The 14933-nt window shown below is 32.5% G+C and overlaps 1 protein-coding gene across 1 annotated transcript in view; it reads right to left on the reverse strand.

Moving 5' to 3' along the window:
• Positions 1 to 427: 427 nt before the first annotated feature.
• LOC140446210 (uncharacterized) overlaps positions 428 to 14933 on the reverse strand; it is a 36442-nt gene continuing 21936 nt past the window's right edge. The window contains exons 2-3 of the mRNA XM_072538747.1: positions 6230 to 6358; positions 428 to 918 (exon numbers count right to left, since the gene is read on the reverse strand). Coding sequence (XP_072394848.1) covers positions 704 to 918; positions 6230 to 6358 — 344 coding nt within the window. The 3' untranslated portion in view covers positions 428 to 703. The remainder of the gene's footprint in view (positions 919 to 6229; positions 6359 to 14933) is intronic.

Genomic DNA, 14933 nt, shown 5'->3' on the forward strand with positions numbered 1-14933 from the left:
ATGTTGAGAATTCCATGAACTGCCAGAGTCACCAATGAGGAAGAGCTGAGAAAGAGGAAGTTATGGCTGCGAAATATTCGAGACTGGACAAACATGACTGTAGACGAATTATTCCATGTTGCAAAAGACAGAGAAGCTTTTAAAAATGTGGTCGCCAACCTCCGTTAATGGGGACGGTATAAGAAGAAGAAGATGCACTATCAATATAAGTTAGGTGTATAATATTAAGTTATAACAAGAATCAGTGGAATTTTTAAATCCAAGGAAACAACATTATTAAATTTAAATACTTCATTTTGAAAAGAATTGTTGCAATTGTTTCCAATTGCAGGATTTCCAATATATTCCTAAGTCAGAGTTTCCTTTAGTGTTTTCCTTTTTGTTTTAGGTATAAGTGGAATCAACATATTCAACGTTTAAAAAATCATTACAGGAGACCATTTATTTTAATATTTATTAACTACATTTAAATTTTTAAAAATGAATACAATAACAAAAATACATTAACTATTACATAATTATTATTATTTATGGGTATAAACAAATGCAATGATATTTAAAATATTTCTATAAAACATAACTCTTAAGGTGTAGTAAATCTCTGTTTATTATTAAAAAATGTGTGAGTTATTTAGATAAATATATCTTATTTAATTGTAACCCGCAAGTAATTTCTTTGTATACGTCATGCACTTACATTAGATTACAATAACTTTGGAATAATTACAGCCAATACAACAGATGCAAGTGCCACAAAGCTGAACTTTATGCTTGGAGCTGAGTTACATAAATCTGATTGGCAGACGGGACAACTGATTGGTTCTCCATTTTTAGTTGGGCAATTATAGAGTAATTTTCCATTTTTCTTTTCGGCAGACACGCATCCTCTATCTACGGCATCTTTGTAGGTAGTTTTAGCTGTAAATAAATTAAAGTTATTAAAGTTAAGAATTTACAATTAACTTTCGAAAACAGTGTATATTATGTTACCAATTTTTCTATGTTTAATATTCTTTTAAAATATTCTTAATACACTACTCAACAATTGAAGTGGATAATTTTAAAATTCCTAAAATGAACATATAAAACTATTTTTAAAATAATTGCCTGTCCTATACTCTATATGATATCTTTATTGCCAATATTTTTTGCATGTGATTTTTTTCTCCCTATTCTTATCGGCCCTTATCTCGTACAAAGAGAGAAATGTTGTTCCAAACATGAATATATCATTCGTATAAAAGTGCTTGTATTGGCTTTACCAGTTGTCAATAAGTCAAGAAATCTATTTATTATAAAAACATTATGCCGCAAAGACGTTTAGAACTAGTGCAGCTCGAGCAATTAGTTCGTTGGATCCAACAAGGCATAACTCAACAAAAAGTTGCTATGAGGCTAAATGTGTCGCAAAGTGTGATAAGTCCTGCATGGAATCGGTATGTAGCAACTGGATCTGCAACATACAGGCATGGAAGAGGAAGAGAACGATTTACAACTCGTTGGCAAGAACGTTTTGTAGTTCTGACGGCAAGTAGAAACCCAACATTCACGGCTTCCAGAATTAATAGTATCTTCAGGCATGCTACTGGATGAGCGATTTCCAGTCAAACTGTCAGAAAACGGTTACATGCATCCAATTTAAGGGCTAGACGGCGCGCTACCCATCCACGACTAACTAGGGAGCAGCGTGCATGCATATATTGCTAGGCGATGGAAAACTATCAGTGGAATTTCAAAAATTGGAGGAATTGTCTCTTTACTGACGAGTCCAGATTTTGTTTGTATACGAATGATGGCCGAATATTGGTGTGGAGGGAAAGAGGACAGCGTTACAATGAAAATCTGAGAGTCCCAACCACTCTTTGTGGAGTTGGATCCATTTGCGTGTGGGGAGGCATATGTTTTGACGGTCGCACGGACTTAGTCGTATTAATTAATGAGACAACGACTGCTACACGATATCGAGACAGAGTCATAGTACTAATAGTTGTTCCATTTTTTGATGCAATCAGCGAACAATTTGTTCTGATTGATGATAATGCTCGCCCTCACAGTGCGAGAATTGTCAACGAGTGTATAGAAGCTCATGGCATTACAAGAATGGAGTGGCCACCGTGTTCACCTGATATGAATTGCATTAAACATGTTTGGGCCGAAATGTCTAGGCAACAAAACAGGCTCCTTCAACCGCCCCAAACCTTAGATCAGTTGGCCAATACATTACGCGCGATTTGGGATCGTATACCACAGCAGTTCATCAATAATTTAATAAGAGGTCTTCCAAATAGAGTTAGAGCACTAAAGTGACAAAGAGGTGGACCCAAAAATTTTAAGTTGTTAAATTTACAATTTTTGTTTATTTTCTATTTTTTTTTCTTAAAGAATTTTTTTCTTTCGGTTCATCGGTATGAAAATACGAAGTAAAACAAAATCTTTATTTATATCACTCCATTTTTCTATTTGACCTTATGAACAAAAAATAAAATAAACATTTTCATAATATCCACTTCAATTGTTGAGAAGTGTATATCAGTCTGATAGTTTATTCGAACTTTTCTAAAATTTTTATTAAAAGCTTACCCATTTTATTGCAAACAGGACTAGTCAAAAGTATGAAGTTCTACGATAATCCACGTCCCTTTATTGCATTTACGATTATAATATATACAGTGAAAAAATATTTTTTTGTCTATAAAACGTTTCTTTAGAGAAAAATGATTCAAATAAAAGTTGTAGATCTCAAAGAGTTCTTTAATTTGCGAGTTTCTAAATTAAAATACATAAACAATTGGCCGAAAAAAATTCCAAAACACCATTATTGTTGCTGTAATTTATAAATGTAATAACTTTGTATCTTGCATAATGAGCTGTAATATACCTACTTGAAATTATGGTAATAATAAGTAATAAGAAGTGTCCTAAGTCTCAGCTAGATCGACCAACTAGTTTGTGAGGTATTCAATTTCTTTACCCTGGAGAGCGATTATTTAAACAAACATACTTGCTTAAACAAAGATTCTACAGATATTTAGCAGATCGCACTCGATTCTTTCAGGCTTTAGTTTTAAGGTACTTACATTAAAAAAAATTGAACATTTTATCAAAATTATTATTAAAAACCGTTTGAAAAGGGGCTGATGTTTTAGCATATAAACATTTTTAACAACTTTTGATATTTTTTATGTTACGCGCTTGTAACTAGGCTCACTGAAAAGATGGGAAAAAACACAAGATTTAAAAAAAGAACCTTCATGCAAAAAAAAGAGAAATGCATTTTTTTCTTAAAATCATATTTCCACTGGCTGTTAACATTAAGAGCTGAAAATTGAACGGATTTTAGAGGAAGATCTGGATTTTATGATCCCAATTTATAGATGACATATACAAAGAAGGTGTTAAAAGTTATAACCCGTTCAATTATTCGTACACGTAAAATACCGCCACGTTAAAATGGAGGAGAGAACTTTTCGAGCTCCGTTTTTTCAAATTAATGAAAATTTGTAAAAACAACCATAATACTAACGAAATCTTGACAGTAGAAGGCCAGCAGATCGAAAGAGTAAAAAAATACACTTACCTAGGAACACTTATAACAGAAAATAATGACTACACTGCAGAAATCAAAGTCAGAATCGAAAAAGCACGTTCTAATTTTATGAAAATGAAAAAGGTCGTATGTGGCAAAGAATTACCATTAGCTCTTAAAGTACGCCTAACAAAATGTTACGTATACAGTGTACTATACTATGGAGTGGAATGATGGACGTTAAATCTAGACACAATGAGACGACTTAACGCCTTTGAAATGTGGATCTGTAGAAGAATTATGAGGGTAGATAGAGTTACGAACAATGAAGTACTGAGAAGAATAGTTAAAGAGAAGGAAGTTGAACTTACAATTAAAGAAAGAAAGCTACAGTATCTCGGACATGTGATGCGGGGCAAGAAGTATGGCATCCTGCGACTCATAATGCAAGGAAAGATAGATGGCAGAAGAAGCATCGGAAGAAGACGAATTTCATGGCTCAAGAACCTGAGAGAATGGTTTAGATGCAGCCCAAAACAACTATTTAGAGCTACCGCCTCAAAAATTAAAATAGCTATGATGATTGCCAACCTCCGTAGCGAAGATGGCACCTGAAGAAGAAGAAAAAGAAGAAAAATTGGCAATATCTTTCCTTTGATGACATGCAAATATTCATTTTTTTTTAAACTGGGATAAGAAAATAATAAAGACTAATAATATAAAAAATATGGGTGTTTTGATATTATCTCGGTCAATTGTTTATGTATTTTAATTAAGAAACCTACAAATGAAAAAACTTATTAAGATCTACTACTTTTATTTTAATAATTTTTCTCGAAAATGTATAAAAAAGTTTTAGAGACAAAAAAAATCAGTTTTTTCACTTTTTATAATTGCTTAAAAAGGAAAGCATATACCTTTTAGACAGTTCAAAACACGTATCAGATTTTTTTGTAAGCTTTTTTTCTTTACTGGGCTACTTGCACATTCGATAATAATTGAAAACCGATATGTAACATTTCAAACTTGCTTACACTCTGATTAATTTTTCTATTATTGTACATTTTGTAACGATGTGCATCGCTTCCGACCCGTCAGCGCTCCATACACACGCATGCCCACGAAATTCCTCTTTCATAGACGCACGCTAGATGAGTAGGAAGGCCTACGACGATATAAAACAGCGTAAGCCACAAGAAAGAATTGAGTTCCGCTAGAGTGCTGATCTAGTGGGACTGGAGGCCAACCGTCCGAAGTTCCGTTAGATTGTTGATCTGATAACAAATCCACTGGTCACAGGGTATTGACTGAAAGCCAAGCACTTCTGCTAAAGTGTTGATCTAGTGGCAATTTCGTACCCGGTCATGGAGTATTGACCTGAGACATACCTATTTCTTTCTGTGTCTAAGTATTGATTAGTCACCTTCCGCTCCTCGCCGGACCGAGTGGTGATCGGCCCGTTCTATCTCTATTCCCCTGGCCCGTCCTTTCCTATCTTCTTCGCGTGTGTATTAATACACTCTAAGTGCCGTTTCAATTATGTAACATGTATTTTATTTTCGCAGGTATTAAACAGTGGGTCGCTGAGCCGCGCGTTCATGTAATAGCTGCAGGATTGGCAGTTTATTTTTATTGATTGGAATGTAACTTTTTTTTATTATTTATTTGTTCCCAATATATTTTTATTTTAATTTAAACCTATTTTTTACTGAGTCTGTTGTCTAAAAAGGCTACCCGTTACAATTTTTTTCGACGTACTTAATTTTCTTACCCAACGAGTTGACTTATATTTTTATATTATGTGTAAGAACTAAAATTAATTTAATTTTCCGTCGACCATCCATTTATGATCAATTTTAACACCCTCAAAATCATTGATTAATGACCCCTATTAATGAATGATTTTCTATTAATGAACGATTTTATTATAGGCAACACAACATATATTGCTTGCATAAATTAATTGAACCACATTTAACGCTCTGTGATTGGCAGTTACCTGTGGTGTAGGCAACCAAACATACCTATTTATATTCCCACTAACAAATTATTTAAAATGAAGTAGCCGCTGTAAGTACTGTGTGTCATTGTATGTCATTATTTATCGTTAAGTAAATAAAAATTTAAACTAAGATATTTTTATTTCTGAAAAGTATGGTCGACGGAAAAGTTTTGTAAGGAACTCGTGAATTAAAATGGCGATTAACAATCTCGAACATTAACGTTAATATATCTCAATAATTGTTAATCGCCCTTATTAATACACTTGTTGGTTAAATAACTATTAATGACAACATAAAGTTTACAAAATTCTTTTATGCATTATTTATTATTCATTCCGTTTAATTATGATAATTGAAGTTCTATTTGAAATTTTATTATAGTTACAGTTGAAATTATTCTAGTAAATTGTTAAAATCCTTTTTTTCTAAAACCTTAGAATACTGTATTTTAATTTTGTTTGTAATAATTATATTATTCTGATATTTCTTTGATTATTTTTAAATCAACTGAAGAAATTTTAATATTTTACAATGGTATTAATTGATTGTGTCAAAATGTCACGTCATACCTTATGGTTATAATTTTATTCGATAATATGTCTTCAGTGTTATTTTTAAAAAACTACAATTTATTAATGAAGTTTGGTATTCCATTATGTAGGATATGGTATAATAATACGACATTTTTATATATACTTACATTTGTATTCAACTTTGGAACACGCAAATTCCGTACCAGGTGGTGATGGTATATTACCACAAGGATTTTTTTGCCAGCTGCTTGGAGATCCTTGACAATTGGAACAGTAGTAACATTCTAATGCGGTGGCTGAAAGTAATCAAGCATATTAATATTAAATAGTTTAATAATATTTTCTAGAAAATATATCTGCACATTTAGAAAATAAAACATAATTGAGTTATTAAAAAGGAGGCTCGTGAAAAGTGGTTTTCACCTTTTTTATTGCTTGATATTTTCCTTATGATTATAATTTACAACTCGAAATTATGCAATTTCAAAAAATAATTCATTTAATAATGAAATTATTATGGGTAAGTTAAGCTCTTTTTCTTTTCTGTAATGCGTTTTCACGGTTCTTCCAGATTATAAATTTGTTAATATACGAAAAAATCATATAACTATTTTGTTAAAACTTTCTGACATCGTCACAATAATTGATCCCGCATACGTTATTAGTTTCGGTAAACAAAATCGTTTTTAATATCCTCGATATCCCCAATATCCCTGAAAGTTAAACATATGAGGTGGAACCAGTGTAACAGAAATTCGTTGAATTGCTTGTAACAGATTCAATGACATCTGGTTTCAAAATAACATCAAAGAGTATTAATACGTATCAGAAAGGATTGTAACAGCAAATATAAGAATGGAGAAGAAAAATCTGAACATCATCGGAGAATACGGTTTAAAAAATAAAAAGCCCTAAACAACAAGCGAAACATTTTATGACGAATTACAACAAGTAGTAGATCAAGTCAGAGGGAAGATGAAAATGCTGGGGGATTTTAATGCTCGAATAGGCAACCAAGTATCTCCAGCATTAGGCAAAAATATATCGAGAATGGTAAAAATGAAAACGGAGAACTGATGATAAACCTCTGCACGAATAACTAACTTATAATAAACAACACATTTTTCAACGACCAACACAAATATACATTCAATAACACCCGTGGACAAAGTTCTATGATAGGTTATAGCCTAGCCTAGTAATATGTAAAATAGGAATCATCATGAAATACTTCACAGCCAAGAGAGCGATGCCAAAACAAAAAAAAATCGAGTCGAAGGATTAAATACGGAATCTACGGAATAATTATATCGAAAAAGAATATTAGACAATATTGCTGAGAATAAAATATTAGAAAAGCATTCTTCTTCTTGATGTGCCTATCCGTTACGAATGTTGGCAATCATCATGGCAATCTTTATCTTATCTGCAGCAGCGCAGAAAAGCTGCACAGATGTTGTATTGAACCAAATTCTGAGGTTCTTTAACCAAGATGTTCTTCTTCTTCCTGGACCCCGTTGTCCAAATATTTTTCCTTGCAGGATGGTTTGAAGGAGAGCATATCTGGATTAATTTCGCATAATATGTCCGAAAAACTTTCAAGATTTGATGGTGGTCAGTACCTCTCGGTTCTTATAGAAAAGCATAACATCGAGGAAAGCTGGGAAAAACTGAAAAATAACACAATTAACGCAGCAACAGAATCACTTGAAGTAAGGAACACTAACAAGTTTCATGGCTTAGGGGGAAGTAAAGACAAAATGTGAAGAAAAAAGAAAGACTTTTTACAATACAGAACACAAGAAATATAACAGACATACAACCATTAAAAGCGAATCAGAATTAATCAGCAGCTTTAATCAGATAAATAAAATGGGAAAACTGGCAGAGCTTTCCAAAATAGATGGAAAACCAATTCTATGGAACATAAAAGAAAAAAGATGAACGAACTAATAAAAACGAAACATATTCCGAAGGAAACATGGACAGCTCACTTTCGATCCCAATTTGTTAAAGGTGACGATAATAAACCTCCAACACCAGAAGTGACGATAGCCGAAGAAATAAATATTGAGGAGGGAGAGGAAAAGTAACAATTATGGAAATTAAAAATATAAAATCCACCAGTAGATGACCGAATACCAAAAGAACTCCTAAAGTACGGAGGACCAGATCTAACCAAACAACTATTAAATCTAAACAAAAAATAATGAAGGAAAACAGAATACATCAAGAATGGAGATCAAGCATCCTAATACCTCTCTTCAAAACGGAACCTATTAGGCGAAGTATTATTTTGTTAACAAATGCAATAGGTCAATACATCATTAACAAACTCAAGTAGTCAAATACAATATCGTGGATGAATGGATCAAGTTATCGAAAGCCATTAATTAAATAAAAAACAATGCGTTAAATTAAAATAAGCCCAGAATTTTCATCAGAAGCTGATAGAAGTTGTCTTGAACTTGAATTTAGGCACTTAATGATTTAAAAAATAACATTTTTTATTTGTGTTTTTGAGCCTTCAAAATCGTCATTTTGCGTTTTTTTCATTAACAATTAAAAACAATATATTAAAATAAAATAAGCCCAAAATTTTCATCGCGAGCTAATAGAAGAAGGCTTGAACTTGAATTTAGGCACTTAATGATTTTCAAAATAATATTTTTTACTTGTGTTTTTGGGCCTTGAACAGATCTTTTTTATCATAATGATCTAAAATACCTAAAAAATGAACCTAATAAACATGGCAGGGAGGACACTCATTTGTGCAATGAGAATTCATCATCATCATCATCAATCAGCCCTGAGTTGTCTATTGTTGAACATAGGCCTCCTCTAGACTTTTCCATCTGCTTCTGTTCTGTGCCTCTGCTATCCAATTGGTCACGATTCTTTAGAGGTCGTCGGTCCATCGCGTTGGGGGTCTTCCTCGGCTTCGTTTGTCAGCCCGTGGTCTTCACTCAAGTTAATTTTTTGTCCAACTGTCGTCTTTCATTCTTGCAACATGTCCTGCCCATCTCCATTTTTGCCTTGTAATATGTTCGATAATGTCTTCCACTCTAGTTCGTCTACGAACTTCCTCGTTTCTTATTCTATTTCTTAAGCTTATTCCAAGCATTGATCTCTCCATCTTTCGTTGTGTCCTTCTCAATTTTTCAGCTGATGTTTTTGTGAGAGTTAAGGTTTCTGCTCCGTATGTGAGGACTGGTAGAACGCACTGGTTAAAAGCTTTTCTTTTTAAATGGATCGATATACTTGTTTAAAATACGTCTCTCATTTTTCTGAATGCAGCCCAACCCAGACTTATTCTTCTGAGTAGCTCGCATGTTTGGTTATCTCGCGTTAACCTTATTTCGTGACCCAAATACACATTTTTCCACAAGTTCTATGGGCGACTTTTCGATTTCTATTAGCTCATTGGGGACGAGATTGGTCATCATTTTTGTTTTTCCATAGTTTATTTTTAAACCGACTTTCTGGGTTACTTGCTGTAGTTGTTGTAGCATAACTCTGGCTTCTCCTAAGTTGTCTGTTATGAGAACAATATCATCGGCATATCTGAGATAATTGAATATCTTTCCATCGATGCTAATACCCTTTGATTCCCACTCTAGCCGTTTAATGCGTACTCCATAACTGTTATAAATAGTTTTGACGAATAGGTATCTCCCTGCCACACCCCTCTGCCAATTTTTATCTTCTCACAATGAGAATTACACCAACAAAAATTTGTGCCATTAATCTTGTTTCTCGCTCTTTTACACACCGCAGTCCGAGCGCCCGTCCTGTTATAAGCGCCCCATTAACGAGTCAAATACAATGTTTTAAAATGAAATAAGCCCCAAATACAAATAGGGAAATGATAAAACAAGGTTTGAACTTGAATTTAGCTCCTTGGTGAATTCAAAAATAATATTTTTTAGTTGTATGTTTAAGTCTTGAAAATCGTAATTTTTCTTTTTTTTTTTTCATTTTTAAATTGTTTATAACTCGAAAATAATCAAGTTTACAAAAAATTACAAGAGATCTATTTTGTCCAGAATGGTCCAAATAATTAAAAAAAATTATTGGGTTCAAAAAATTTATTGTTACAATTTGTTTAAAAAAATCTGCTTAAAAAAAATTTGAACAACTTTTCGCCTGGGTCACTACTTGAACCTTATTTTGGGGTATCTCGTGAAACTGATTATGCAAAAAAATCTCATAAGAATATTTTTCCCAACGAACCCGAGCTTTTTGCCTTGTCTATAATAATTATGTATAATCAAAAACATATAAAACAAGAGTTACAACGTGACTTCCAAAGACTCACTAATTATTCAGTATTGGTGAGAATATCAGAATTTAGAAAAAAACAATTTCATAATCGATATAAAAGATAGGTATAATCGAAAAAAGATTTTTCTAACTTGACTCCACCGACAATAAAGTAGATCGTCGATATTAACATTTTTTTATTTTGGCTTCAGTGTAGAGGTGAAAGTAGTACGGACCAAATTGAAGTCGTTGAACTCATGATTTCATTCTAGAGGCGTATTTAGATGAATGAGTAAAAATACACCTGACCTTTTAATTTAATATTATATATTCTTAGGAACTATTAAGATAATAACTATTACTGCTTAAATTAAAATTTTTTAACTGATGAAGTCCGAACATTTAATTATAATTAAGAAGTACAAGTGGATACTGTGGACTCAATATCAATATTATATTTTAAACAATGAAGAGTATGCTGGTTTTGGTAAGATACGTCATGTCGAATTGCATTATAGACCAGTGAACTAACGATTTTCCCATGACACTCGTTGATACAGCTACTTAACAACTGCTTCTTATAAATTTTGTGATAACAATATGTAAAAAACAAAACATGCTAAAGATAAAACACTTTTTTACTTATAAACAATATATAAACAATGTAAGATCGCTATTTAGTTTTTAAATACTGAAAGTGAAGACCGGTAAATTATATGGAAAAGTGACATAATTTTACTGAAAAAGCACAGAAAATTCTTTAAAATGAGGGTTTGTAAAGTTATTTTTGTTAATTTGTTTTAGCTTTAAAAATGTCAAGTTTCTCTTAATAGTTATTGCAAAATTTTAATTGTTTGTCCCAAAAGCTTGCGTAAACTGTTACTGTAAATAGATTCTCTAATCAGACAAATAGACAAGCCTATCCCTAATACAAAATTAACGGATAATTAGTAGAAGAAAATACGATAAGTAAACATACGGGGTCACTTGCTTCTTATCTAGGGACATTTTTAGTAGACAAACGAAACTAGACGATGGATAAGGTGTTAGCATAACATTTAGCATAAACGAAGGATGTAAATCTATAATTGAAATCCACTTCGGATAATAAGTTTAATGAGTCATACGCTCAAAATATTTTTAAAAATTATACACCGGAGAATACACAACAAATTTGAGCAGGACATAAGTGACACACAATTTGGATTTAAAAATGAACTGGGAACGAGGGAAGCCTTGTGAATGTACTTGTGCAAAGGTACACGGATGTTATTCAGCCAGTATATATGTGTTTCTTGGATTACAACAAAGCCTTAGATAAGGTCAGACATAACCGTCTTATCGAATTAATTGAAAAGAATAACTTAGATATGAGAGCCATCAGGATCATTAGTGCTATCTATTATAATCAATATATAAACAAAATCCGCTAATACCAGGAAATAACAGCTAATAACAGCTAATCTCAGGAGAAAATATAAGAATTAACTGCAAATGAACCTTACACCAAACTAAAAAAGGATCAAAGCAAATCACTAGAAAAAAAAATATATAAAACATTGCACAAATTTAAGGAATTCCTAACAGACTACCAAATAATAATACTAATACCACACTGCGGCAGGACACCATACCTATCCGGAGTTTCAAAAATTCACAAAGAGAATGTACCCCTCAGATCAATTTGCAGCAGCATGGCTTCTCCTTGCAACAGACTGTCAAAGCTTCTCCTAGACATAATACATCCTTTAGCACACAACGCAACAACTTTTATATAAAACCCACATCAATTTTTGCAAAAACCAGCAGAAATAGATAACAATATTCCATCAATATTTAAAGAAAACTTTAAAAATAATAAGAAGCAAATTCTTTTTCTTCTTCTTCTTCGTCTAGCCATTCACGTCCACATCTGAACATAAGCCTCTTCAAGTCTTCCTTTCCATTGTTTTTTATTGTACGCTACTTGTAGCCAATTTTTCCCGGCAGTCCTTTTCAGATCATCTGTTCATCTCATAGGAGGTCTGCCTCTGGGTCTTTTGTGTTGGTATGGTCTCCAGGTTAAAATTGATCTGTGCCATTTGTTTAGATCGCTCCTAGCTACATGTCCAGCGTATTCCCATTTCAACTTTAATGATTTTTGCACCACATCGGTGACTTTGGTTTTCTGTCTTATCCATGTGTTTGTTTTCTTGTCCTTAAGTGATATACCTAGCATTGCTCTTTCCATCGCGTGTTGAGTGACTCTAAGTATATTCATATTCTTTTTTGTGATTGTCCATGTTGGACAATCATGGACAATCACATGGACCAGAAGCAAATTAGAGAGGGATAATAGACTGACAACAAAATCCAAACTATCATGGAGCTAATAAAAATTTGCACTAACAGCACCTATTTTCAACTAAACAATAATTTTTTCAAACAAAATTTCGTATTAGCTATGGGCTCATCCTTATCTCCATTATTAGCAGAGGATATTCATACGGGATTTCGAACGAAATATTGTACACAAATAAGATAAACAATCACGGATCAGAAGCATTGAATAAATTTTAGATGAACCGCAACAACACAGAGGAATCAATCAAATTCAACATGGTAAAAGAAAACAAAAAATCACTTTCTTTTCTGTATGTGTTACCCGCAAAAGAATATACATATACAACCAAAGTTAACAAACAACTAACCCACACCAACACATATTTAAATTACCACTCAAACCACATCAATCTAAACCAATGTAAACATCAAAAAAGGAATTATCAAATCATTATATGATAGAGCCCGAAGCACCTGCTTTAATGAAAATGCATTTTTGGAAGAAAAAAATCTGCTAACAATGATTGAAGAAAAGAAACAACAAAATAGTACATGCTATCCAGAAATACTCACAGGAAGGGACTCAAACGTGACAACAATATTATATGTAAAGGGCTTATCAGAAAGATTAAAAAGGATAGGAAATAAGTACAACATCGCAACAACATTTAAAACAACCAACACACTCAGATCTATCCCATTCAAAACCAAACGAAACACACAAGAAATATCTGCATACATAAAATACCATGTGAATTCAACAATTTTTACGTGGGAGAAACCGTAAGACCACTACGTGTTAGGATAAACGAGCATGAAACATACATCAAAAGTATAGACTTCGACAAATCCCATACACGCAAACATGCCTGGGACAACGAGCAAAGAGTACAATGGAAATATGCTTCAATAACATTAAAAAACACACATGAAAAAGAGAAAAGTTTAGTAAGTAGTCCCCATCTTACTCAACGAAGAAAAATGTGAAGCAGGATTTGGTTACCAATACTAAAAAAAAGTAGTTAATAGCAAGAATATACCAACAATAGCGGAGTAATGAAAAGTCGGAGAAATATCACCTACAATTTATACACAATACATATACAAACACAATACAAGACAATCTAACACAATGTTAGACACAGTGCCAACTATAATAACAACTTGGGTATAAATAGTAAAATAATTTTTAAAATATTCTTTTTAAAAACGTTTCCGGAGTGGAAATCGGAACGTCAAACATGAGTTAGTTAAAAATGTAATTTTCATTACAATCAATAATTGTGGCGTAATTCCATATAAACATAATATTTATACTATGATTTAATTCCATTTTTTGGTAAAGACGAGTTATTTTAAAAAATACAAATACGTAATATCACAATTATTATCTCAGCGGATATACTAATAAAATGTCAGATTTTCCGTAACTACATCGTTGCTGACATAACTCCAATGTCAAATACCAAGTATTGTATTCTATTTTGTGTAAACCAATTCAAAGAAAACTCAGAATCAACACAAGTAAAAAAACTAAATCAGCAGTATCATTGGGTAGCGTGGATTCGATATTTCCTTTCCAACTATTGATAAAAGTATTGTAGAATAATATTTATTATACAAAAAATTATACAAAAAAGAACTCATAGTTAGTTAATTTTAAATTAAATTCAGTTAACTAGTGGTGCTTCCAGTGGTTACTCAAAAATTTTGCAATAATTTGTTTGAAGTTTTTTTAATCTGAAATAGCTGATTTAACGAACTTCGTACGGCCTTATAATTAAATAATGTGTTAAAGTTGAATAAGCTCCTCTTTCGAGTCTATTAAGTAACAGAAATCTCTGGGTAATGAAATGAATCGAGTCGAGGTGTCCATAGCGACTTTACCATTTCCAATATCTAACAACTGCTTCGACAACACAATTGCACTTTGATCTTGTTGCAAAAACACTCGCATATTAGTTGTCAATTGGAGCGTCTTTACGTTAATTGGGGAATAATTATTAAATAAGGTACAGTTTGACAATACAATCATGACTAGATCAACAATGATTGATTGATTGTACCGAATATTTTTCAAAGTTCTGTCCAAACCCTGTAATGACCTATTATGGGCCAATGTACATTCGTCCCAAACGATTAATTTGTATACCTGTAAAATCTTCGCCATTGCGCTATTTTTGGAAATTTTGCAATCTGGTATTTCATTGATTTGTATGTTTAATGGTAATGCATATATTCCATATGAAGCCAACGCTAGAGTCACTGCGATCTAATCATTGCTCA

The sequence above is a fragment of the Diabrotica undecimpunctata genome, chromosome 7 (genome assembly GCF_040954645.1).
Source record: "Diabrotica undecimpunctata isolate CICGRU chromosome 7, icDiaUnde3, whole genome shotgun sequence".
Lineage (NCBI taxonomy): Eukaryota > Metazoa > Arthropoda > Insecta > Coleoptera > Chrysomelidae > Diabrotica > Diabrotica undecimpunctata.